Source organism: Gallus gallus, chromosome 5, assembly GCF_016699485.2.
Source record: "Gallus gallus isolate bGalGal1 chromosome 5, bGalGal1.mat.broiler.GRCg7b, whole genome shotgun sequence".
Taxonomy (NCBI): domain Eukaryota; kingdom Metazoa; phylum Chordata; class Aves; order Galliformes; family Phasianidae; genus Gallus; species Gallus gallus.
This window is the reverse complement of record NC_052536.1, coordinates 44,017,330-44,044,443: the sequence shown is the minus strand read 5'-3', so window position 1 is coordinate 44,044,443 and position 27,114 is coordinate 44,017,330. Positions and strand designations below refer to the sequence as shown.

The following is a 27,114-nucleotide window of genomic DNA, read 5'->3' as shown; positions in this document are numbered from 1 at the left end:
CCTTTGAAATCCTATTTCTACCAGTTCTGTTTCATTCTTATTCCTATCAATGCGAATCTATTTATAGCTGCAAATTCTTAGAAATATTCCAATACTACAGCTGATGTGACTTACGGTTCCAGAAACCGAGTTCCAGATCACCTAATTGTGTCTCATGCTTGCATGTAGATGTGCAGTTCAGGGCTGTAGATGGACTGACACCTGAAATAGCTAGAAGCTAGAGAGAGGCAGATTCACACCAAGTCAGCAGTTCAAGGGGAACAAAGGAGGGGAATGAGTCATCACAGATTACTCTTTTTGCTGCATTTCTGTTGTCATTTATTAGTTGGAGTAGAAAATTATGACAGCAGTCAACAACACAATGAAGGTAGTAACGCGGTCCCAGACGGCTTGTTTTTGATAAAGTAAATTAATCTGATGAATGTAATGAGCTTGCATGTTAATCAAATTTCACATTAGTTACCTTGGCACATTCAAAACCATTCATTTTGCTCATAAGATGCAAGAACAATTCCTATTTCAAAGGTGCAGTATCTGTTAGTAGGGATCAAAGCCTTTCAACATCTAAAAAAAAAGAGTGAAAGTTGGCATCTGGAGCCTGAAGGAACTTGGCTGAGTACACAAATGAAGGAACTTCATAGCTAGGATTATGCCTTCTAGACCTGGTTTATGATCACCGGTGGCAAGAGCTGCACAGGGTTCTGTAGTGGTGTTCTGGTTTGCTTTGGGAGGGGGAGATTTTGCTCTAAATTGACACAGAAAGGAGGAAATGGTTGTGGTTTCTTAATAATATGGCCTGAGCTTTGTTCCCAATCTGTGCTCATAAAGAAGGAGTCTCTTGGATCCTTGTGATTTGATTTACATTAGGAAAGGCAACTTGCCATTTTCTTAAGTGACAAGGAAGGTTTGGATCATATCACACATAGCTTGTCGTGCACACAGGAGTCTTCAATCATCTATTTCTAGTGTAGCATATTCTATTGAAGTCTAGTTTTGCTTTGGCCAGACGCTCCTATGTCAGGCCTTAAGCCTCCTGCTCTGTAGGAACATGAGAGGAATATTCTCTTAAGTATTTTTATGGTAGCTGGCAAGTATACTCAGAGTCACTGATGAGGAGTTAACATATTTCACGAAGGTGTGAAAGCAAGTCAAACTGACAAGTGAGCAGAGCAACAGATCGCCTGATTGAAGATGCTATTAATGTGCAATAGTGAAATGCAGCTGCACTGGTCGTGTGGGGCTCCTTTATTGAAGTTTAGCTAAAATGTGTCTCTTGCCACAGAAAATTCAGAGGTGAATTGTTTCCTAAGAAAAGTCTTTTGTTCACCATCAAAAATAGGAAATGTCTTTCTGGGTTTACTTCCCCATCCTCACCAAACCAAGAATTACTGATATCATCCGGTGTGCAGTATATGCAGTGTGAGTATTGTTTTCTTAGTATGAAAAATGGATATCCGAAACCAGGATTTCTTGTGTGTGTATTTTGCATCAAAACCTCAGCTTCACAGACCACAAACTGTTTTTCATTGTGGAAAGGTTAAGTCATCCGAGACAGACCCTGAAATGTCTCTAGGAGACTATTTCTAGAACAGTGAAGGTGAAATTCTTGTCTGGATTCTTAGGAAATCATGGAAGGGCTGTACTCTGTGTCCCATCTGTTCCTAGGTCCTTCAAAGGCACATCTATGCACTGTCATTCAGCAAGCATACAGTTGAACTCAAACAGAAATACCTGCATACATTGGGTCAGTGCATTTGCTACTGCTGAAGCATGTGAGATGGGCTGGTGTGCTGCTTATCTGTGGAGAAGTACAGCTGGAGAATAAATACTTGCTTTTTAACTGTCTGACAGCATTTCTCAGGCTCTGAGAGGACCTTTTTTTTGTACCAAGAAAGCAGTGTTCAGTTCAGTCTTGGTGCTTCGCGTGTCTGCAGAACCTGGCAGCAGCAGGGATTGCTGCGTGTGGATCAGGTGGGGACGGCAGTGAAAGAAGTTGTATGCATTTCTATACCTGCAGAAGTGCTTGAAAGAGAACAGACCAGAAGTTAAATTTCCCCACAGCTCAGCCTGGCTTTTAATGCTTGCAGTTAACCATCTGTATTAATGAGAGAGCCGCTGAAAAAGCGTTAGTCTGATTAATGTAAAAGATTACAATATTTGGGTTTTGGTTAACTATCAGTAGTGGTTTTTGTCAACGATTGACAGAACAGAATGAAAAGCCGTGTTGCTTGGGGCAGTTCAGCAAGCACTGACACACAACAGACTGCTGAGCTGATCAATTGTATGTAAATCACTCTGGAAGCAATGCCTCATTTATTTCCATGGAAAATGCAACAGATACAAAGAGCACAAAAACACTGCGTGATGGAGCAAATTCTCCACTACAATTCCCTGCTTTTCAGCGCGGTCACCACGATGAGCTGTACGTTTTCACTAGCAATGAACAAGAGCCTGCATGCTATGCTCATAACCATCTGCACCAGGGGAGGTGGCCCACTGTCACCACTGCTGAAATGCACCGCCTGCAATCTCACTGTGCTCACATCCACTGTTTGGTCTCCAGAAATGTTCAGCAAGCATCAGTGGATGTCAGTGGTGCCATTTTTTCCCCATGGAGGAATTTTATGAAACATCTTTGCTTCATCTGCACTTCCACGTCAGGTACCAACTTGTCAGACTGCCCCTCTGCTGCCATCTGTCACACAGCAACAAAATGGAACAGAATATTTGTGGGAAGGTTCAACCTCTGCTGCTGTACCACCAACATAATAAAATAGGAGGCATTACTTTTGGAGCAGCCCTCATATCTGGGAAACAAACAACTTAGGCAAATTGTTGCACTTGTTAATGAAGTAAATCTGAAATGTGCCATACCAACAACCAAGAATGTTATTCAGTCTCCCTTGGAGCAAAGGAAACCTAAATCTTCTGAGAGCTGTCTGGATACGCTTCAGATACCAACCCATCTCATCAAGGTAAGGGAAATTCTCGTGGTACTTTGGTGTGGTTAACTCCAAGTTTTCCATTTGTAATATAGATAACGTATTTCACTACATTGTATTTCATGAAGGAGACGTAAAGGTAGATTGAATTGCAGCATAGCCTGGTTTGGTGCATAAACCAAAGAGGTTTTACAGATCTGAGGCAGATAGATAATGTTTCTTTAATGTCATTATCCATCACTCTTGAACAGCCACTTCATATCTAATGTTTCTTGATGGAATATTTAGTAGTCCAAGGAGTCAGGGAAAAGCAGCATACAATAGGCTCAAAATGGTGTGCATTTTGTTGTTCAGCAGCTTCTTGTGAGGCTGTTCTATCAAGTGAGCAAAGTCAGGTGGTTGATCCCGACCTAATAAAAGCAGACTAGCGTTAGCTCCTGACTCTCTAGAAGGGGAAACACTTTAAATATAACCCTCTGAGAACAGGAAGCTGAGAGTAATAATGCTTCGAATCTAAGCTTTTGTAAATTAGCATGCACTTAGCTTCGTGCTCCCTAAGGTTTTGAGAACTTGACCTTTGTAGGTTGCCCAGAGAGACAGTTCAGGGAGCAATACTGCAGAAGCCAACGTTAAGCTTGCCAGATGTGACTGGATTAATACAGCTAAATAAACCTAACCTGATTTATACAGCTTTGGTACCCTGAATCCACGTGCCTCCTGAACAGTAATACCAATGAAATTACTTTTAGCTTGAGCAACAAAGTGGTACGACAGCAAGAGAAAATTGAAGTTTTGAGCAGATAAGTCCAGTTGGATAAGAATGTTAGTTCTTAAATGGAAATATCTCGAAAAGATGAGATTTGTAGACATTATTTCTCAGGAGAGTTAGTAGTGGAGTGATCCTGAACGTTTTCTGGTGCTTATAGGAAGGGGAACGAAGGATTCAGCCTTCATTTAATCATCAGAGGAGTGAACCCTGTGAAATATTGGTTGTAAAACTGACTTTTATTAGTAATATTTGTCTGTCTCCAGTAGCAGTTTTGTTTAATTTTATAAGGTATTAAAATGCTGATTCTTGAGTCAATCTTCTGTTTTGTAGTGAGAGAGTGTTTCCAGAATCACAGGCAAATCAATGAGTTGTTTCTGATTCGTCCGTATGTTTCAGTTTACGTGCCATACCACAGAACTAACGCTCAAGTGTACCAGGAGTAAAAATATAGTAAAGAAAGTGGCTTGAGTGGTTACAGCACTGAAAAATATCAAAACTGAAGCTTTTTCTGGAAATACAATTGGAAAATATTTAGACTGTGCTTCGCTCTGTATGCTGAAATAACGTGTGCCAATAAAAATGTGGGCAAACAGAAGATTGCCTTCTTTTTGACAACAGGAGAAGGAATAGATGTGTTTAGCAGTTTTCAGTTAACTTAAGGGAGGCTTATTATGAAACTAAAAAAAAATTGAGCACAGGATTCTAAATAAAATAAATGAGTCATAGCTAGGCTTGCCAGATCTGCCTGGACCCAAACCTAGACTCTGAATAGTACACTGCACAGTACTCAGGATCAAGGACCCACAGAGTGCCGCTTGTAGGCAAAGATCTTGTAGATGGTACCTCTGTCTTCAATGGATTGTGACAGAGCAGTGATTATGGTGTGCTGCCCCAAATCTGCTCCCTGAACTGGGGAATCACAGTGTCCCTGGCACTCTGGCTGTGATGTTCTTCCAAACTCAGTCAGTGGCTCCAATCAGATGCTTTGCAGCATCCTGATGCCTGCACTGCCCTGGCCAAACTGTGACTGAATTGAGCCTTTAACTCCTAGGAAGAGGCTTACTTGTACTCTGTCGTAGTGATGTCATCTTTGTGCTTGGCACTTAGAGCCCTGGTTGCCCACACTGATACATTTGACTACTACTAAAAGAAGAGTGCCAAAGAGAGAAGATGGGTTTGGTGCTGAGAAGTTCCATCTCTCTACAAATTATCTCAGACCACGGAGTTTGAATTTTGAGTGGTCTTGTGTGGAGCTATGATTTGGGCGTGATGGTTCTTGTGGGTTCCTTTCAACTCATATTCTATAACTCCAGCTGTAAAGGATAATGTCCAGGCGTAGCCAACTCACCAGAAACCACGGGTGGGCTATCCAGGACCAAGTATATAGCTCTGATATAGCTCTGGTGAGCAGCTTCATTGGCATGTTCTTGTTAATGACCAGCAGCTTAGAGATCAGGACTCCTCTACCGAAATCTTTTTGTTCTAATAGAATCAGAAGCACTAATATTTTCAAGGTTGTTATTGTAGAGTCAGCATGTGTTTTTGTGATACCTTCTAATTAAACTGCAGTGTGGTTTCTTTAGCATCATCTGACAAGGAATTTTGGAATGTCCTTTGGAAATCTCAGTAAATTATATTGGCTCAATCTCTCACCTGTTTACTCATGAAGTGCTTCAGAAGGGTCCAGGGGATTTGTGAAATGTGGCTTCCTGTTACAATTGTCACAAGGACTTTTCCTCATCATACGTGGGCTTGTGTTCAATATTTCTCTTTTTAATTATAATTTAGTGCCAATATGCCTGATGTAGCAGATTTACCATTCTGTATTTTATTAAGCACTTAATGGAAGCCTGTTGAATACAGCATTTTACTTGGTACCCTTTGTTCTTGTAGTACAGGGGAGCTTTTATGAGTGTTGCACTTATGGCAGGCAATTCAGTGGTTACGTACATACAGATCTGTTACAGCACTTAATTTCTAATGTCAAGTGAGCCCTGATGAATTGTTAGTCTTCATTTTGTTGATCTGTTCTACAGTCTCTCCTACTGGCACTCCAATTTATGCAGGTTCTCCCAAGTATCATCTCTTTTTCTTTCTCTCTCTTTTTTTCTTTTTCATTCCACAACAGGAACCTCTTGAGATTTCTCTACCAAACACAGATAGAGAAAAATTACTTAATTTTCTTCTGTGATTTTATCTTTCCTAAGTACTATTTTTATACCTTGTTCATCTGCAGGCTTTGCAGACTCTTTGGCAGTTTTCCTGCTCTTGGTGTGTCTGAAAAATAATTTATTATTAGCTTTTATGTCTCTTACAATTTGTTTCTCAAACTTTATTGGCCTGCTTTTCCATGCTTTTTACATTCAACCTGTCAGTGTTTTTGTTCCTTTCTATTTTCGTGCAGCACAAATCCAACTTCTTGATTTTTGCTCTGAAGCAGTGGACAAAATGGGACTGATTGCTTTATCAGGATCCAGCAGTGGGGTCTGTTAGCCATGCAGGCACCTCAGTAAAGAGAAGGGTCCGGGTCCACCAGTTTTTGGTATGGCTACTTGAGGTTCTGAGCCTCAGCAGCATCAGGACAGAGTGGAGCTACTCAAAGCAGCTACATTGCTTCTGCAGGGAGAAACACCAGTCCTGCTGAATAAGTTGCACTGTGATAACCAGCACAAGTCAAAGCAAAGGACAGAGGATAAAGAAAAGAAACAATCTGTGCAGTAAGTTGCATCCTTTTGCAAGACCTGGTGAGTGTTGCAGCACATGCACAGCAGAGCGAGCGAACAGTGGGAGCATCCCCTGCTCAGTGGGAATCCTTGCAGAAGTGGCACCCACAGAACTCTGAATTTCTTCAGTTTAGGAGTCCTCAATGCTGCATGGTGGCAAATAATGAGCTTGAAAACAATTAGGTGATACCCAGTTCCATAGGCAGTTTGTTTCCAAATGGTTTACTTAACTCATGAAACCCCAAATTAGCAGGTAAATTATGAAATGGTGTAAGCAAAATCCAAAACGACTGAAGAAAGTTTTAAAATGCAGTCTTAAATGGTTAGGAAAGCAATTGGGTAAGTACAAAAGTGAGTCAAAATTAGCCCTTTCCTCACACAGAAATGTTCTGCCAGTTCCGTGTTTGTCTAAAATGGTGAAAGTTATCTAACACATTAAACCATTAGATAAGGAAAAGATCCAAAGTATAGGCACCCTTGTTGATCATTTTATTGGAATTAACAAAACAGAAGTCTTCACTTATGGGTACATCTATAAGCATGAAATGCGTGTAAAAGGGGAATGTTTTCCACTACCTGGAAAGAGACGAGCTCTGGAAGGGAGGTATGATGTCAAATATTTGTCTGCTCTGGGTTCATCACCAGGGTTCTGGCAGGTGCCCTTACCAAAATAGTGCACATACTTGAGAACACTCAAACACCCCCTTTGGGAGATGGCATTTCCACAGGCTTGTTTGGGTTTGCTCTGAAGTGTTTTAATGGAAAATGAAGTAAGTGCTTGATGCCATAGAGGATAACATCTTGCTCTGGATTAAAATGAATTGCTAAGCAAACTAAAAGAAATATCAAATTAAAAGGAGAAAAGGATGCTCAGCTAAATCTGGGGGAAAAAATACCAAAAATATTAATTTCATGTGATGGAAATAATGTACCAGGGAGAGGAGGGAGTGCAGGTGAAGCTGATGCTTTACTAGCATACATGCCCCAGCAGGCAGGGAATGCTTCCAGGATTGTTGAATGGTGAGCTACTGTCTCAAGTTGGCTTTTCTGATGCGAAGCCTGATGCTGTTAGGAACAGATGTTCACCACAGCAAACATACTGGGCATAAGTTAGGAAAGAACTTGAGAAACTGCAAAAAATGGTGCAGTCTTAAGGCATTTAAACATAAAATAAATTGGTCCTGAATATTTCCAAGGGAGACATAGTACATATTTCTAACTGTCTGATCATAATTGGAGACTAATGGCCTATGTAGCACAGGCACTTGTGAAGATTGGATGTTGGCTTGCTCATACAGCAAAACAGACTTTAGTCCTGGTCCAGAAGTATTAGCAGTTTTATGTTTTTATTTATGGGAGGATGTTCTCAACTGAAATTGGTCATAAAGAATTCATGCTTGCTTCTAAAGGGGGCTGGTAAACATCACAAGATTAAAGAGCATTGTTTTCAACCACAGTGTCCAGAGCATTTGACAGAAATGCAGCGAAGACTACAGCCTAGATAATCTACATGCCAATCTTATAAAATAAATAACAGACTGAAATGTCTGTCTAGTTTCAGGCAAAACATGAACTGCAGCTTCCAGAGCTATACTCAAATATGAGATCGTAAAGGAAAAAGTGGGCATATCCCACTGCCAAAACATAGGCCTGAGCGTTGTAACCTCAGATGCCAACAGCTTATGGGGAAGCTCTCAGTTCTGAAGGAGATATTCTGTCCTTGCGTAGAGGATGATGCTCTATGTGCTTTTAACAGTAATATAGTTTCAAAGGCATAAGTGTAGATCATTTAAAGATCAAAAAATGAAGAATAAAAGGAATGAATGTTGTATGCTGATAGAAATGAACAGTAATGCTGAGGAATCTGCTGGGGGTTGTCACATGCACCAAAATTGCTGTGAAAGAGCCTGTATTTTTCCTGGGAAGGTTATCAAAAGCTTTTTGTTTGCTTTACTCATAGATGGGGGAAAAAAGGAACGAAAGGTAAGCATTCTTCCAAGAAGAAAGAAAAGACTATAGGTAAGCCAGTGAACATCAAACTTGGCCTTGCTGAAGGCAACGTACCTGAAGTAGTTTTGTCTTACAGCTGATGTAGTTAATTGGGCATTGGTTTAAGCTGTTTGGGTTTTGGTACATATCTGCTAGATCCTACTATTCCTTATTTCGTGGGATGATTAATATGTTTATAGTTGATAAAGTTCAGTCAGAGCCCACGTTTCGTGTCACTACGCTGCAGAATAGAGCCAGTGGTGCCTGAGTTTTCCATTGATTACTTCTCTATTTAAAGTAAATGTGCTCTTAGAAACAGGCATCAGAGCAACCACAGACCAGCAGATATGCAAGAAGTTAGATAAGGCAAAACAGAAACTTTAGACTATGAGGTCGGATGGAGTGTTCAGAGAATATTTGCGGCAAACAATAAAATGGCACCACACTTACTGTTTCTGAGGAGCAGTGATAGCAGAAGCAGTGCTGCATCATACAGCGTTGTCAGCCCAAGAGAATGCCTGCTTCAGACAAATGACATCCCCACAGAGATCCCCACAGGAAGGAAGGGATGCTGCATTGGCCTTTTTTTCTATGGGTATCTTACACAGGTGGTAACTTTCCTATATAGAGACAACTGTACCCACAGAGATGGGAGTACATCAGGAATTGTTACATCATCTCCTTCCTAATGACAGGAGTGTAACCTGCAGATCAGTACAATGTGATGGGACATCTCAGAGACTCTATACGTTCTAGTTAGCACTGGTTGTGTTTTTAAAGTTACGTATTAAGTTAATTTTCACTGTTAATTATAGCTTGTGTTATATTTGGCTAGTAAAGGAAAATATGCAGGGAAATATGCTTCTGAGCTTCTGGCCTGAGCCATCTGGAACAGGTTATTACGTTATTCATGTTATGAGACAGCACTTATACTTGTATTTCAGACACTGGGTGAAGCTGACCTCAGCTGATAGCATAACATAATCCATCCTTGAAAAGGAGAGGGAAGACTCCCCAAACACCAAGAGTGTGCAATTGGAATTCTGTGCCGAGAGGTGGAAGAAACAAGCCTGATAACTTTCATGCAGAATTAGGGCTTGAGACCAAGTTTTCCATGTGCTCAGCGTTATTTAGGTGGCACGAGGGGGAGATGCGTGCATTTCAGATTGCTGCCTGTCACGTGTTATATTGATACATGACAATATCAGGAACTTTCTTATTTAGCCGAGAACGCTTTAATCAACCTCCAAAGTCAGATTGATCCCAGCCTGTGAATCTCATTGGTGCTTGGCTGATGTCTAAATGCAATTGTTCCTGCAAATGCCCAGCAGTCATGCTTTAAGTGTTTTACCAGTTTTTCTGGTAGGAAATTTGGTCCCAGAAGGTTTTGTAGAGAAACAAATGAATGTTTTAACCATCTAACGTTTGGACATAGGCCCTTAAAGTGTCAGTTATTGGCAAAGTCCTTTACTGAATTCAGGTCTGCAGGACGGTAAAAGATGTCTATGGCTTGTCATTTTCAGTACGTTTGGGCTTGCACACCTCTCACCACACGTATCTGTATAATTTGACTGCTCTCACAGTTTGACAACGTCCTTGGGAACATTCAGAGAGGGTGAACTTTAAAAAAAAAATTACAAGAGCTAAGAAACATTTTTGGCTGATAGAGTTCTAGAGAAGTAAATGTAATAGCAGGACTTTAAAAGGAGACGAAATGTAGTAAAAGTAGAATATGACTTGTATTTGTGAGGCAGACTTTTTGCTCAGGAATGCCAAGTGTAATTAGCTCTCACTGGGTACTGTGACCTAAATACAGCTTTTGTCTTTGCATTCAGAAGCTGTTGTGCCACATTCTCTGGCGCTGAGGATCACTGTTACCGCAGTGTTCTGCATTACCTACAGGAGAATGGCACAATTCATACATTCCACTTTCTCATCCAAGGAGGGTAGAGTTAAGGGGATGCTACGTAGCTTACGTGCCCTTTATGTTCATATATTACACAATGTTCAAAATGTATGTCTTAAACATAATTAGAGCTATGATTTCAACACTAGCTATGTGCAAAGCAAGTTTTCAAGACCGTACTCAGTTACTTAACAGAACCCCATTGTGTTCTGTGAATTGTTCTACGCCCCCTCAAGAAGACAAAGTCAAGGTAATATAAACTAGTGGATTTCAGAACATGAAGAAACAGCTGACCGTTGAAGTAAGTGAGTTGCTCCACCTGAAGTCTCACCACCATCCTGCACATAAATGGTGAGGATGTCAGTAGGTGGTGTTGAAAGATATACACTCAACAGTACTCACTTTTACAGGGTGAACAAAAGAGTTTTTGTGTACCAAAAATGCTTTTCTTTATGCAACTCTTCTTATCAAAGAAAGATGTGAGTCTGGTGTGGCTACAACTCATTATTTTGTGGCAGGTCGTACTTACCAAAGGTACTGCAAAAACTTCACTTAGCCATAACAAATCCTCTTATTTAGGAAAAAAAAATCACCACATTATGAACTAACCCAAGATGTGGTTTGGTACTCTTTTTATACTCCGGATTTTATCCACTCCAGCTGCCTGATGGAGACAGGAAAAATCAAAACATTTGTACAGTATCCCTTCTTAAGGGAGCCGCTTAGCTGATCAAGTCTGGATTCGCCTCCCGTTCCCAGTGCTGGAGCACCTCTTCCAGATGGCTGATGAATCAAAGCTCTTTGGTCTGAGCCTGGAACAGACCTGTGCTGCACCCATACCGAAATTCTGGCATGCATTAATGATTTTGTCATGGAAAGCAAGAAAACTTCCATGGATCAGCAAATGAAGTATTAAGAAGTATATGAAACAAGTTCATCCAAAAGTATGGATTGTCAGAGCATCTGCTTTGCTGTAGAGATGTTTCTAATAGCTTCAGTAGATCTTCATGCACTTAGAATATAGCAAGCATGGTGACTTGTTGGCTTGCTAGCACTCCAGATCATTGAGCAACGCTAGTCCTGTGATGGAATGACAACACTACTGACAGCATTACTTTTGCCTAAATGAAAACTCACCCAGTTTTTGCTGGTTTTCTGATCCATGAAAAAACACGACCAGCTATGCCAGAATTCTTGTGTGTGTTTTTCTTAAGCCCTGGAGAAGTTTATTTAAAATAAATTAATTGGTTCTTGTTGGTCTGCAAATATATCGACACCCTAGGGGAGAGTTTACGTTTCCATGCAATGCAAGTGATGTAAGCAAGTCACTGAGAGACAAGCTGTCCAAAGCAGCTTCTGGTGCTGTAATTTTTTTTTGTTAATCATTTGGACAATCGCAATTAGTTGGTGAGTATGGAGCTCTTGTCCCATCAGCACCAATGTGACTTCCGGGTGCTCAGCAGCCCTGAAGCAGCTGAATCTTTGTTTCTTAAGCTGTGTATCCACACTTTGAGGCCAGTTTTAGAAAAATCTGTTCTGTTTCTCCATAGTAATGGAGAGATGTGAGAGATTTGATCTCGTCAGACCTTTCAGTTCATTGGGAATGAAAGGTTTTCCAAGATGGGAGCTCTACAGAAGTGCAAAGTGTTCATTTTATGTTTATGTCTGCGTTTAATTTCTGTGTTCATCTTTGGATCTAGGATAATCTTTGCAGCATCTGATTACCTCTCACCTCTCATAAATGTTCTGCTGGACCTACCGAAGTTGTGCCTGGGGCAAAGTTGCAAAGCACCTGAAAAGGGATTGTATTTCCTTCCTTTTCAGTCATAACTGGAGATCAGCAAGATATGTCTTTCCTGAGAAATCTCATTTCAAAACTGCTCCCTTAAGCACAGCCTAAAAAGGACTAGTGTTTGTAGACAAACCATTTGCTTTCCTTTGAACGTTTAATTTGTTTATTCCTGTTTTCAAATAATCCCCAAGCAATATAGTTCCCGTAGCTGTGATTGTCATGAATTCAAGTTATTCACCTCCCAGAGGGTCAGAACTTTCATCTCTATGCCGTTGGCACGAAGCAGCGGGTGTTGCATATTCATCGTCCGAGACACCGGCTAGAGGGCCTCAAAAAAGTCTGACTTTTTTTGTTCTCAGAACAAGGAAAACAATCCCTTCCCTTCTCCAGTCCCCTGATAAGAGTTTCTGTCCAATAACGGTGCTCTCTGCTCTGAGGCACATTTAACTGAGAAGTTTGCAGCGGGAGAGGCTTTCCTTCAAGCTGTTAGTGTTTTATCCTGGCAGGCTCCTCGAGATTGTTGTGAGGAGTCTAGCCAGTTGGTGAGCTTTGTAATCTAAACCAGCTGTCCCAGGCTGAGGCCCCCATTTGCATTGTTTAACATACTTAGAAAATGAAGTGTTCATTTTTAACATTCCTCCTCCAATTGGTTTAATGCTGAATTACAGAAGAGAACTAAGCAAAACCAGGTGCTTTCTCTGTATTCTCTCCAGTGTCTGAGGAGGTACGGACTGCTCCCGATCTTCTCCGTTACTCGCTCTTTCATTCTTTGGACTATAAATGACCGAGGAACTGAAGTGCTAGCAGAGGGTAATGTTTGGAAACACTTTCTAGTTATTCATCAGCACAAGCTCTGTTTTTTTTCCACCTTTCCCCAACGGTTTTGGACATGCAAGGATTAAAAAGGTAAGTGCTATGCATGAAACTTCTGTACTTACTGAAGGGAAAATTACGTGTGGAAAATATCTGTGGCGAGGATTCGGTACGCCAATCCACTTGCTAAAGCCATTTGCACGGAGCCGGGATCTCAGTGGTCAGAGGTGGGGAAAGACGATCTGTCTGTTATTAAAGCTGCTCTCTCTCTGACAATTTTCTAGCTGATCTGTGCTTATATTCTGCGCTTCAAGAATCCCAGCATCTGTGGGAGTGCTGAATTGCAACAGCAAATGGGTCCCCTGGCTGCAGTGATTAATTTGAAGCTAATTAGTTACTCTTGCAGAAGTTAATTACTACTTTAAAATACTCTGCCTGCGAGACAAGCTACTGTGACCAGTTGAATGTAGCACTGATAGGGTGTGCTGCAAGTCCGTTAATAACTCCTGAGTGGATATGAGAGCTCAGTAATGGGCAAATTGTGATGGTGGCTGCAGACAGAACACGTATGAGGCAGTAAGGTCACCCTCCACCCCAGGAGGGAGGCATATATTGTCTTGTAACAATGGAAAGACTGTCTAGAAAAATATGGATTTTATCTGACTGATTTTACAGTGAGTTTTGTTAGCGTGCACTGCTCTGCAATAAGGCGAAGTGCAGCCCTAGGTATGCGAGGCAGCTAGGTGTGTTAGCGTTCAGCTACAACCTGCTGTACTTCCCTCTAGTGCTGCTCTTGCCATATGCAAAGTGAGGGCGCAGTCTTTGTATTCTGTGCTACTTTAAAACGACTTCAAAAAGGTTTAAGGAATAGGAAATGAAGTGCAAGTGTAGATGGATGATGTTGTACTTTGAATGCTTCGCGTCAAGGAGAAGTCTGAGTAGAATTTGCTTTTCCTTGTCACTCAGAAGCTGCCAACAGGCACAGCGTATCTCCACAGCACTACGAACGACCATTTTAGAGTTTGTGTTTACTTTTCAGAGCTTGTGTCTGCCTCCACACTCAAAGCAAATGTGTTCAAATGTGTCAGTCTCTGTGCTTGGTTTTGTCTGGTGCATTTGTAGGTCTTGTTCAGCAGCTCGCTTTGCACTGGAAATCAGAGACAGCTCTAAAAGAGAAAGTTGGCAGCTCACTGGACTAGCAGAACTAAGACTACCTAAAATACCTTGTGATCTCTGTGCTGGTTTGCGGGAGACATATACAATTGCCATTCAGAACTAGAATCCAAGCTAAACAAGACTTAGGTTTAACTGTTTCGAAAAGAAATTTTGTATAAGGAAGAGGCAAAACACTGAAACCCACAGTACAGAGAGAAAAATCAATTCTTGCTGTCCTTTCCTGGTTTTCTGTCAGCGAGTAAGTATATGGGGGTGCAGGTTAGGTGACTGGAGAACTTCTACGCTCCAGGTGAAGAGTCCTGTGTACAGCCACAGAGCTCTGTTAGTGAGGGAACCTCTTCTGTCAGTTGCAGCAAAGAGACCCAGCAAGCCCCAGTAGGTGCTAAGGTGATATAACGGGAGGTCTCCACTAAGGACAGCAGCTTCCAGTATCTGATGACCTGGCACAGTGTATATACTTGCAGAGCAACGTATCGCTGAAGACGGGGGGGAAAGGACAGAATCTGACCCTAAGAAAATGGATTAATCTCAAATATAGTCTCCTGGGGATGCAGTGCGGTTTAGCGGTTAGTGCAACTGGCTTGGATTCAGGACCTCCTGCATGTCATCTCTGCAGCCCTGCCAACGAGTTGCATGATGAGCTTAGGCATGGCCTGTGCTCTGGTTTACCCATCTGTAAAATACAAATAATGTGTATGAAAAACTTTGATATTGTCAAAAGAAAGGTGCCACAGAGGGGGCAACAATGCTCTATTGAATATTATGCACTTCCTCAGCAAACAGCTTCTCCATGGAATGTCATAAAAACCAGATTAGTTAGTTGACACGTACAATCTGATTTTAGTCACAATTTTATGAAACCATAGTAAAATTACTGACTGAGATCCGAATGTGGCCCACAATCGTATTACTCCCTCTCCAGAGGCCAAATTCATATTAACAAAAAACTCTGGAATGCACTGAAGTGTCACTAGAGATTAGTTTGTCTGTGTGTAATTAAATCTGTATAATGAGCCTGGTTATCAGAAGGTTTTCAGCCTATTTTCTGTGCACATTACAGGATACTGACTGCTTTCACACTGACCATCTGCCTTTCGAGTCCTGGAAAAGCACAGGTGAGAGGTGTACAGAGAGATCTGTGTACTGTTATATACTGAAGCACTATATGGCATGAGACTTAACTGGCTAGCAGGTGAATAGGAAGCTCTGTGGTCTGGGGTTTACATGAAAAGGAAGCTGTGTGGTCTAAGGGCTTAGAGGGGAGGACTGGGAGCCAACAGGATTCTGGAGTTGAACATGGACTGAGCTTATTGACTCATCCTTGCCAGCTCAGCAAAATATCTCTGCAGAAACCTGGACCTCACTAAAAACCTGATTCTGCTTCTGAACTGAACACTTCTGAAATACAAAATAAAAGCCATTCCAGGAGAGCAAGGATAGCTCAGTTCTGTGGTGGGGAACACCCATGTTTGGAAAACTTATTCGTGTAAACAGGCATGTTCTGTGCATAGCAGTCTGGCAGACTCTTGTCTTAAGACTTCATTTTTGGACTATGAGCCGGAATGACTGCATCCTAGGTCTTCAATTTCTGCCCAAAGCCATCTTTGTTCAAGAGGCAGGGTTTTTGAGGGTGACTGGAAGTAGAGCAGTTCAGTTCTTGAAATAGCAGGAACATGAGTTCTTTGTAGTTCTTTGTGTTCTTGGGCTCCAAGTGGATTTTAAATTAGGAAAAACAGTTCCCAAAGGCATGTTAAGTTTGGATTCCTAGTTGATAATCCAGATACGTTCAATGTCCAGAGCGGTGTTTCTAAATACTCTTGCCAAAAGTCTTTGAAATGTAGTTGTGGGTTTTCTTCTGTTACATGAAAAATTTCCTGCACATGGCATCTTTACTGATATTTCTGTGGGGGGGGAAAAAAAAAAAAAGAGGAATCTTGAATAGACTCCATCCCTGTGCCTTCTGGTTACATCAGTGCTTCCTGTTCTTTGGATGCCTCCTGCTCACCTTCCTTAGCATAACCTATTTTACTGGAAGCATCCACTTGTGTCAACTGTGCGGCCTGCTGCTAAATTGCTGGAGGCCCAGTCAAAAACAAGGGAGAACAAGGAATCTTTTTAATAGGTTTTGACAAAAGTTGCCATTACTCTCTTTGTTTTAGAAATGCCAAGGAACAGTGATTAGGTGCTACAAGTTCCAGCCCTGAGGGCACCCAGTAGCATAGGATAGGAAGGAACAAGGTTTCCAGTAACCTTGCACGCATAGAACACGTGTTGTGTAAAGAATTATCCTCTGAAACTTTAAAGGTTTGGTGTAAACGAAAAGCCTTACTTTTTTTTTTAAAGTTTGTTATGTTTTAACTATGGCTTCCGTTCAGATCAGATGGCTAACTTGTTGAGAAGTAAGTACTGAATTGCCCACACATGGAGTTCTAGAATGTGTTAGGGAAGGTAGCTAGTGCCTTTAAATTGAGCTCCTTTGTTCTAGCAAAAACAAGACTCCAAAAGTGAAGAACGGTATGGAGTGGGTAGCACATCAGGTGTTGGTTATCCCAGCAGAGTAACAACCTAAACAGTCGCCACCTGTGGGAATTACCTTCTGAGTTAAGGGGCTGTCACATGTGTTGGAGGTCTCAGGTTTATGCCTTGCTATCTGTCCTTTCTTTACTGTGGTGTACAGAACTTTGTGGTGTAGCGCTGAACAACTGTACTAAGCGTAATTATCCAGGTGAGCATTTGACTCTGAAACCCTCTCATTGCACAGTCACTGAGTGTCTTTTTTTTTCTTCTCATTTTAGCAACAATGCACTAATGGGTTTGACCTGGACCGTGCCTCTGGGCAATGCTTAGGTAGGACTTAAATTAAATAAATTAATTTAAATTGGGGTTCAGAAACGCTAACTTTATCCAATTAAAATTGTTCTGCTTTTGCTGTGTTTTAGCTGAAAAGTTCTCGCTGTGTGATAAGTGTGTGTGTGTGTTTGTTTACATAGCCCAAGTATATATCTAACTTAGACAACGGAGATACTAATTGGCTCAGGGTTTCTCAAATACCTGTAATGCACTGAGATAAACTGGGGAGCTCAGTCCAGTCCCCAAATGGCAAGGGTTATGCACACTCCTTCTCTTTCTTTTCCAGACTCTGTATTCACTAATTTTGTTGGCAGCCTCCACCTGGAGGCCACAGATAAAGTCTACTGCTGCTCTGTGTTGAAACTTTAGGTCAGTCGCTGAGGCAGTTGTAGGGAGCACCCACTTTGCCCTATAGCATATCTTCATCGATGAACGTGAATGGAAGCTTCCAGTCTATGGGGCAGCATTTTCTTCATGAAAACAATTAGAGGGAATAACAGCAACGGACAGTTGCTCTGTCACAGCTGCCTGATGCATCTGTGCTCTGAGAACCAAAAAAATGTTTGGTTTGGGTAAACCAATTGTAAATTTCTAAATTTGATTCAACAACAATGTCAGTTGGAACAGGGAAGAGGCCTAACTCACGTCTCCAGATCGAACATCCCTAACTTTTTCTATGGGAGGGAGCCCAGGAGTTCCAAATCAGGATCCAAGTTTCACAGCTGGGCAAACCAAACCACCAGTGTTTGAAATTCTGATCTGCATGTTGTGGTTTGGAGAGACCCACAAGCAGGAACAGGCAGTAGCATGCTGCAGCCATGTGTAAATCAGTGTTTAAACCGAACATTTATAAGATAAAGCACCCTTTCCTCTCCCCCTCTTTCCTCTAACATTGAATTAAAACAAGTAGAACACAGGATATGTTGACTATATGGGACGTTTCCAGTTTTAGTATGATCTAACTTCAAAGCAAGACTTCACAAGGAAAGATGAGCTCTTCTGTTCAGAGAATCAAACTTTTAGCAGTCTTGAGAAAAATGTGCTAACGAATTTTTGGATAGGTCACATTAAGAAGCAATCACTCATTTACCATTTACATTTTTCCTTCCAGATATTGATGAATGTCGGACTATTCCTGAGGCCTGTAGAGGAGACATGGTGTGTGTCAATCAGAATGGTGGCTATTTATGTGTACCACGGACAAACCCAGTGTATCGATCACCATATCTGAATCCTTATTCAAATATTTATCCACCACCCCCAGCGCCAGGCCCTGTTCCCAACTACCCTACTGTTACAAGACCTCTGATTTGTCGATTTGGTTACCAGTTGGATGAAAACAATCAGTGTGCTGGTGAGTAGTAGTAATCTTTATTTTGTATTTTTATTTACATTAAAGCTTGTCTGACAATGCAGAAACAATTGTCCTGTAATTGTCTTTTAGTTATTCTTGTAGCACTCGAGTCTGATATACTGAAATTCAGCTACCATATTTTAGAGGATGCAGGCTGTACCTTTCATATTGTCATTATACGAAGCAATGTTTTAGTCTGATTATTTAATCAAATAACCCACTTTTATGAGATAATTAGGTATTATGTGATGTAAAAAATATCTAATGGCAGGTGATCTGCCAGTGCATTGAAAGCACGCTTTTTATGCGTTTGCATTTGAGACATTAGACTGGGACTGATGAAACTTTGATACAGTTCTTGGTCGTATGTGACCTTGTCCACATTTCTGTACTAGGTCTTCCACTTGTAGATGGTATAAATAAGAGATGTTTCCTCCCATGCTTTGCATTCTTCACTTAAGACTGTGAGCTCTTTGAAGCACATATTGTCATACGCAACTGTTGGTGACTACAGAATCACTGCCCCAGCAGAGCTTTGATATTGGGAACATCAAGGTCTTAAAACAATTTCTAATTCCAAACCAACCAATCAAAAAACTGTGAAATTTTTCTCGTCTTGGTAGTTTTTCTTGTTTTGCATCTTTTAGCTAGATTCTGATTCTACTTACTCCATCTTATACCAGATTTAACATATCTAAGCTATACTTGTGTTACTCAAATTTAAGGAAAATTTAAAATATATCCCTTAGATTTCTTTGCTTCTTATGATTATATGTTATGAAGGAATGGACAGAAAAATTTCTGGACTAAATCAAAGGAAATTCCACTAGCCAAAATATATGATGACAAATTTGGCTACAAGATCAGGATCAAACCAGTCTCTGGTGACTGCTCAGGGTTAACACTGGAGATGTAGTTCACTGCTTACTTCTGTGTTTCAGCTGTCCTAATGATAAGGTGTTTTTTTTTTTTTTTTTTTTTTTCTGTATTTGTTTGTGTATGTAATTAACTTGTTGTAGCTAATTTGTAACAACACAGATGAAACTGACTTGTCTTTTGGGCAGACTCTGCCCTACTCTCTGGAATTTCTCTCAGGACTTGGTTTCAGATAGTGTTCCTCATTTGCTTCTCTTGTGAGGAGACCATGGTACACAATGGGAGATGTTGGACTGTAGACTCCAATTCAGATTCTTTTAGGCTAATTTTTCTATACTTGGAAAACGTTTTGTTTTCGTTTTTTACACAACGAGTTTTAAAATCCTGGGGTAACTGGTGTGTTTGGTGTAAAAATAAGCATACATACTATCCAGTCCTTTAAAAATTGCAACTAGTTCTTCTGATCATAGCAAAGTGATCATCCTAAGTTATTTTGTCTATTGATTTGTAGGCTTCCAGGGGTGTTTTCATTTTGGTAACTTTGATGTAGATGAGTCAGGAAATGGGACAGTTAATAGAAAAGAAGTGCTGAAATCAAAGGGGAAATGAAACCTCCGTATTTCACTCTGGCTGGCTTGCTGCTCACAAAGCCATACAAATCAAAACAGGTGGATTTTGGAAACTTTTATAATGCAACTTCCTGCCAAAAAGGTCATGTGTATTCCTGTTCGTGCTTGCAGAAATGTGAGGGCTAATTCCTTCATCAGTCAGGTCCATTCACTTCTGTTGCTTTAACTTTCAAATATGGCAATTTAATTGTGAGGGAAAGTTTGAGGAATAGAGACATGAGTAAGTATAGACTGGAAAAGACAGACTGCCATTCCAGTATCACAGTTAGCTGGAAGAAATTTCTGAAAGTCTACATGAGGTTTGAATTTGGGCAGATGATAGATAGATCATGTTTGTGTTAGAGGAAGGAAAATGAAACTTAAAGCAAACGAGACCTGTCAGATTGAATGGGCCTCGGCTGAGCTGTGTTTTCATTTCTCATTTAGAGAAATTTTGTGGAGACATTCATTGTCTTAATGCAGTATTTACTTTCGTACCCATGTGCCACTGAGTGGAAAGCATAGGCACCAGGAGAAGGGTATGAAGTACTGCACGTCTCAGTGCAGAGATGGTAGAAAGGCCTTGTCCCCTCTTAGCAGGATTTTGGCACAGTTAATGAGGGCGATGTGAAAGCCATGGAGATGAGGCACCGGGGAACCTTGAGGGGGTCCCCAGGCAGCACTGAAACTTCACACAAGTCATTCAAAGAAGTCTTAATCACTGAGTCATGGCTACATCTTGTAATAAGCAAATTATAAGCAGTGCCTATGCTAATGGTATTTTGGTTGCTCAGTACTCCCTTGCTTGTCAGCATTCAGCATGCTGTTAGGGTATGAAGCACTTCAGGGGTTAATTTTGTGTTGGAAAGGTTGAACAGAGTAAACTGGAAGATATTCTACCCAGTAGCTGAACTACTATATAACTTACAGGTTTGTTATGCTGGTGTTCTGGCATCTCCTTCCAGGACCTTCTTTCCAAATAAAAAATTAGTCACAGGTATTTCCATTAAAGATGATGAGGCTTTTTGCTGTTGGCTTTAGGGAAAGCAGAACAATTCTAATGCCAATGTTTCTGAGAAATATCCAGTTTTTAACAGAGTACACATTTTCATCTGGTCAGATATGGGGTTACAGGTCTGGGCCACATTTTCTATTGCTAGGCCAACAGAAATCTTTATTTTCTCTTTGAATTCCAGTCAAAACAGTTTATTAAACACAGGAACCTTCCTTGGGAGATTTGCAGCCTCAGCTTTGAAACACTGAGCTTGTTCAAGTGGCTTCCAAAGTGAAACAGGATAAAAATCTGGTCTAAAAGCAGTATAAGACTTACCAAAGTCGTCTTTTTTTTAATTCTTTTTTTGTGAGGAGGGAGGAGGTCACTCTGTCCCTGCCTGGCACCTGCTCTGCCTGCCAAGGCCCCACATCCCTGGCTCTTTGAAGAATGTGCACCACAGGTGGTTCAAATAACATTCCCCCTCATGGGGGCTGATATATTCCAACGTAGCAAAAAAGAAGTACAAACATTTTTTCTCCCTTTCCGTCTCTTTTGGCCTCGTCCCTTCTGAGCTGTATGGTCACAGACAGGGGCAGGGTGTCCACGTTCCTTTGCCATCTTGTTTGCTGCTCACTCTTACCAAGAATCTTCTCACCTGGCACAAGTGCTTCTCAATGACACCTGTCAGTCCTGCTTTGTCCACCCCCACCCCCCACCCGAGTCTCCTCTGCATGGTGCAGAATCAGCTGTAGCCATTTCTGGCAAATGGCAGAGAAATACTTCGATGATAATTTAATTTTAAATCTCCTGTGGGCTTGTTACTTTTACTCCTGGAGTTGCTGAAGGCCTTATTCTTTGTATGTATAAGTGTACTGTGTTTTCAACTGCATGAAATACGTCTAAATTTATTCCAAAGGAGGTCAGGAATGATTTACAGCCATAAGTAATGCTGGAATAAAAGACCACATACAGGAAAAAGCAATCAACATCTAATGCAAGAGCATTGCTAGCACTATTTGTCTTCTAACGCTACTTTTCTATAAATACTGAATGTTTAGTCTTTATAATGATTTTTTGTTCGTGGCACTTGATCTTGTAACTGTTGGCAAGATTACACTGGAGTGAGGGCCCATGTTCGTGCATTATGCATTGGTAAGCCCAGAGTTCTTTCCAATTTCCCTTTACTCCACCTCACTGTTTCCTGGTGTGCAGTAATCTTTAAAACATGCCTCAAACACAGATCCTTCTGGGCATTGTGGAAAGAACTGCAATGGGTGGACTCTGAGTTTTGCTTTTACTCCCATTAATAACATCGACAGTGTGAGGAGATCTTGTAGGTGGGGAAGGTATCTTAAGATGGTTGAATGCAGGAATTAGAGCAAGCAGACTGCAAAAGCATGGAAGTACATGTTCACAAAGATATAAGTGTAAGGCAAGAAGAGTATGACCTAGAGATGGAATGAAGAGAAGGCGGTGGAAGAGGTAATTAAAAAGATAAAAAGGGGGGGGGGGGGGGGGGGGGGGGAGGACATAATCTTCATTTTTGAAACAAATGCTAAAAAGAAGCAGGAAAAAAAAAAACACCAAAAAAAAAAAACACAACAGGGAAATTGAAAGATGCTATTTCCAAGCATAAGTGAGAATTGTTCTTCAAGGCCTCTCTGTGCAGTAGTCATTGCTTCACCTTTCCTCATTTCTCAGACTGCCAGGACCTCCTACATTCCCCACCTACAGATCCCTGGTCCTACATTCATGGAGTGAAACTACTTCCTTCAAAAAATTACCTTTGCACAGATGGATTTTACATCATTATCATTTATGTTATTGCGAGCATACCTAAAACCCACATCCAAGCCTGCAATCATACTGACCTGACCTGTGTACAACCTCAGTAAGAACAGCCTATGCCTAGATGTGTTTTCAAGCAAAATCACGGAACCAGATGTGTGTATCTGGGGGAGAGGAGGAAAATGAAGATATAGGAAAGTGAAATGAGGTGCTCAGATCTTGCAGCAGGACCATGGCTGTGCTGGGACTAGAGCCCAGAATTCCTTATCCAATGCCCTAGCCATAAAGCCAGGCTGTCTCCTAATAGTAACATTTCTACAGTAAACTCTTTGGTGTTAGAAACAGGAAGAGGAGGGAAATGCAGCAAAAAGATGCTGCCCTGGAAGGAGTTGTGTAAAAGAAATACAAATGGAATCAACTCCTGATATTGTCTTCTTAGTCCAGCTAATTAGTCATACTATTTCAGAGGCCAGTTCCTGAAGGCTGTGCATTGTGCCTGTTAGGCAGCACTGCCATCGTGTCCAAATTAACTAGGAACAGAAAGATTGCATGGGAATAGATTCTGCAAGACGTTCATGGCAGCCTCCTGAAAAGTTACTTAATTGATTACGTTTCCTGATTAAATTAAGGGCCATGATGTTTAGCCTTTGTTCCTAAGATGTTTTTTTTCCTGACAGCTATTGTACGTAGGAATACAAATAAGGACCTCATACTACCACTGCAGTAGAAAAGTTGCCTCTAAAAATTGCAAGAAGCTGTAGTTGATGGCTGAGACTTGGGCTGGAGGATTGGGCATTTGGCTCCTGACAAACATGCTGTATATGTTGGGGCTCTGGGTCATTCTGTTTAAACTGAGATAATTCTTTTTCAAGGTTGTGAATAATTTCACAATGGATGATAGCTGCTGAGGTAGATTACTGACAACTATCTTTAAAAAAACAAACTTACGTAAACAGGTGAAGAAAGGCCTTGTTTAATAATCCCCCAACAGTGAAGCTCAAAGTGGGGCACGTGGAACTTCCATCTCTAGTGTATTAGACTGGTTGGCTATCACTGGCCTTTTCTGTTTGTGTTTCTGCATAGATCACAGGAGAGGTGAAGTGCCAGAGTTTTTCACTACCTCCCATTTATTTCGAGAATATCTGCGCTACAAAAGCTTGCAGTGGCAATTTGAGCCTGCTGTTTCACAGCCACCATCCACTTACACCGTGCTCATTTCATATTCTAGCAGAACTCAGGATGGCTGTCCCTTGATTATCTAACATAATGATGAGACAAGACAGGTAAAGATGTTGAAAATACAAACTATACAGTTTAACACAGGGGACCATATGCCAGGGGACCGGTGGAAAAAGGATCGTTAACACTGAACAGTACAGGTATACTTCTAGTGGATAAATCTGCACTGTGCAGCTCCAGACAAACACAGTTATTCTCCTGGGTCCAGTCTCAGTGCTTCTGGCACGATGGTCTGATTGATTCACGAGCCCAACAGTCTTTCTGAAGGTAACTGTGAATTGCCAATAGAATCATATAATCTTTTGAGTTGGAAGGGACCCTTAAAGGTTGTCTAGTTCTCCCTGCAGTGAACAGAGACACCTACAGCTCGATCAGGTTGCTTAGAGCCCCATCCAGCCTGACCTTGAGTGTCTCCATTGTTGGGGCTGCCATAAAATATCGATGGATGGAAAGGTACAGCTGAAACCACCCAGAGCTCGTACCTCCTTTAAGAAACCATTGCACCAGTGCAGAGGATGGGCTGGGGCTGAGGAAAGGCAAGAGTTCTCTTCCCTCTTAGGGAAGAGAATTTAAAAGGGGAATAAGTGTGCAAATGCTGCTGTTCACTCAAGTGTGACCATTTGTGATGGAGAGGTTCACTTGATAGAGAAGGTTGTTGTATGTGTCTGTGGCTTGGATTATTTCCTTCATTCCTGGCTAAGTGCAGTGTGGAAAGGGTATGGTCTGGTGGTTAAAGCACAGGCAAATGGTTCATTTATTTGTGAAGCCTCTAGTACCCACATAGAGTTGAGTAAAATTGAACCAAGAAATACATAAGCCAAGAAAGCTGGCATGTTATTAAGAAAAGTGGCATTTCTTTGTACTGGAGTGAAAAATAGGATGCTCCTGGGTATGGCAAAGCCTGATAGTAGGTGTAAGTCCATCACTCAGCACGTCAGTGCCTATCAGGCATCACTGATGGTCTGTATTACTGTGCAGTGCTGTGAGAAAGGAAAATAAAATAAACATGTCTACATTATAGCCACAACTGAACTTGACTGAACTCCAGTCATACTGGTTAAATTGCTTGATAGTCAGCAGCCCAGGTTCAGGAAGGCTGGCATCTCTGTAGTCTGTCTGCTCTATTTCATGATGTGTTCTGGCTTTCTCTTTTCCTTGGAGTTGCATGATATCTTTGGCGACAAGGCAGCAAGAACACAGGAATCTCATCTCATTTGCATTGAGGACTGCAGAGGGAAAGAGAATCCGAGAGATTTAACCTATTCACTGGGTTTAATGGCTGGTTTAATGGCCTTGGTTAAGCTCAATCTCTGAATTGGGAGGTTATTGGTCAACTGGGCTCTGAGCCAGATAATACACAGACTTCAGCTGTCAGCAAGAGCTCGTTGGCAGGATGTTGCATGTGATTCATTTCAGAGGAACAGTACTTGTGCCCAGCCTGCCATGTCCTCAGGCATGTGCTGGCCCGCACAGGGCTCCAACCCCATGTGATTCCTTAGACTCAGTGCTGGATTCCTTAGACTCAGTGCTGAAAGAGGGTTGATATGTGGGGCCTTGTGGCTGCTTTGCCATTATTATGTCTTAACTTCCAGGGATTCCAGCAGTGCCAGATCAGTTACAGCCACAATGTACCGATTAGCATTGTCTGCTTTGGAGCAGATTGAGAGAGAGCTTTCCTTTGTGGGATAGCTGTCATGCCAAGCTGGCCCACAATTACAGGACTTAAAAGAAAATAAGTCACTTAACAGTGCTGGAAGATTGACAGACTTCACAAGTACCCTTCCTCAGTCCGTTGGCTTTGTGGCTTGCACTCCTCTTGCTTTCCTGCAGTGTCTGTTTTGGCTGTGGGTGATGGTCCGTGCCTAGCATTCTGCTGGGAGCCTCAGGGTTGTGTGAGTGCTTTCTTCTCTACATCTCTGGGGAATGATGTGCAGCATTCAGTGCAGAATGATAGAATAGAGTGACTTTCCTTAACAGGAAGGCTTCCGTGCTGTTAATAGCACGAGCACTCTGCTCACACCCATGTTAATCTCTGCATGTATCTGCAGCACCCACAGTTCCCAGAGATGGCGGTGTTCTCAATGACTTAAAAGTCACCATTTGTCTTGGCCTCTCACTTATGTTTCTTGGGTGAGCTTTGTTTCTTTTTTCTTGGTTCCAGCCTGAAATTGGCCATGGCTGTATGTCACAATCAAGACGTTAAGCCAAAATATATAGAAAATATGAATTGGCTCCTTTACCTGTATAAATCAGCCACATGGGCAGTATGTTTTGCCAGACTCTATAGGCAGAGGTAATGTGCTGGCATTGTTCCCTTGTCTTGTCCTGTGGACACTGGACCCATGGCAGAGGTGCCATGCAGAAATGTAAGTGCTGCCAGATGGTGTGTGGAGTTTAGCATGTTCTGACCACTTCTTCTGCCAATTGACTGGTTTCCCATTTTAGTACTTCAATGAAATAAGAGGATTTCTCAAAGAAAATAAAGCTACCAGGAGGTGAATGGGAGTTACACATCTCTGGTCCAGTTCAGGGAGCAGACTCAGTGCTCTGCCTTTTGCCTGGGGTGTGCTGTCCATTGGGGATGACGAAATCCGCTGAAGTCCATCTTCAGTTCTAACACCAGCAAAACCCTCTCTGCTTTTAGTTCATCTCAGCCATGAGTTATGTTTACAGGTGCCCAGTGGTATAAGGCTGTGTTGTAGTATGAGGATGAAGATGGTCCAATTAATAGGCTCGTAGTATAGGTCATGGGACAGCTGAAAGGAAGACCCAGGTTCTCGAGGCTTTGTTAGGACCCTTGCTCACAGTGACCTCCATCCCTAGTGGAAGTTTCATATGTAATTGTCCTTTGGTCTGTAGCCCTGCAGCCCTTTGCCACTGGCTGCTAGTACAACCTCTAAGTTTTTTACTCAATATAGTTTTCATTATTAACCATTTATCTGAGGAATTCAGTATCCGAGTATCCAGCTGGAAACTCTGGTGGGATCTAGGTCTTCAGAAGCATTCAGCACTTTCTGAAACTCAGGGTGCATATGGTGTCTTCATTTGGATGCCTAGCAGTGTATATGTACAAAAGCACAATGCCTTCCAAAAAATTTCCTTAGTTTTTCTATGGCTCATCAATGCATCATTACCATGCCACTACAGTGAGAATAAATCTGCTAATCTTCATGAGGTGTTCAGAAGCTGGAAGTGCAAGAGATACTTCAGCTAAACAGAGAGAGCCTAGGAGGAGGGGGAGAAGGGAGCCTTGCAAAAATGCAGTCAAAAGGAACCCATATGTTACTGCACAAAT

At 41.6% G+C, this 27,114-nt stretch overlaps 1 protein-coding gene across 1 annotated transcript in view; it reads left to right on the top strand.

Moving 5' to 3' along the window:
- Nucleotides 1–12,832: 12,832 nt before the first annotated feature.
- FBLN5 (fibulin 5) overlaps nt 12,833–27,114 on the top strand; it is a 46,039-nt gene continuing 31,757 nt past the window's right edge. The window contains exons 1-4 of the mRNA NM_001277474.2: nt 12,833–13,027; nt 15,171–15,225; nt 16,906–16,957; nt 18,072–18,314. Coding sequence (NP_001264403.1) covers nt 13,011–13,027; nt 15,171–15,225; nt 16,906–16,957; nt 18,072–18,314 — 367 coding nt within the window. The 5' untranslated portion in view covers nt 12,833–13,010. The remainder of the gene's footprint in view (nt 13,028–15,170; nt 15,226–16,905; nt 16,958–18,071; nt 18,315–27,114) is intronic.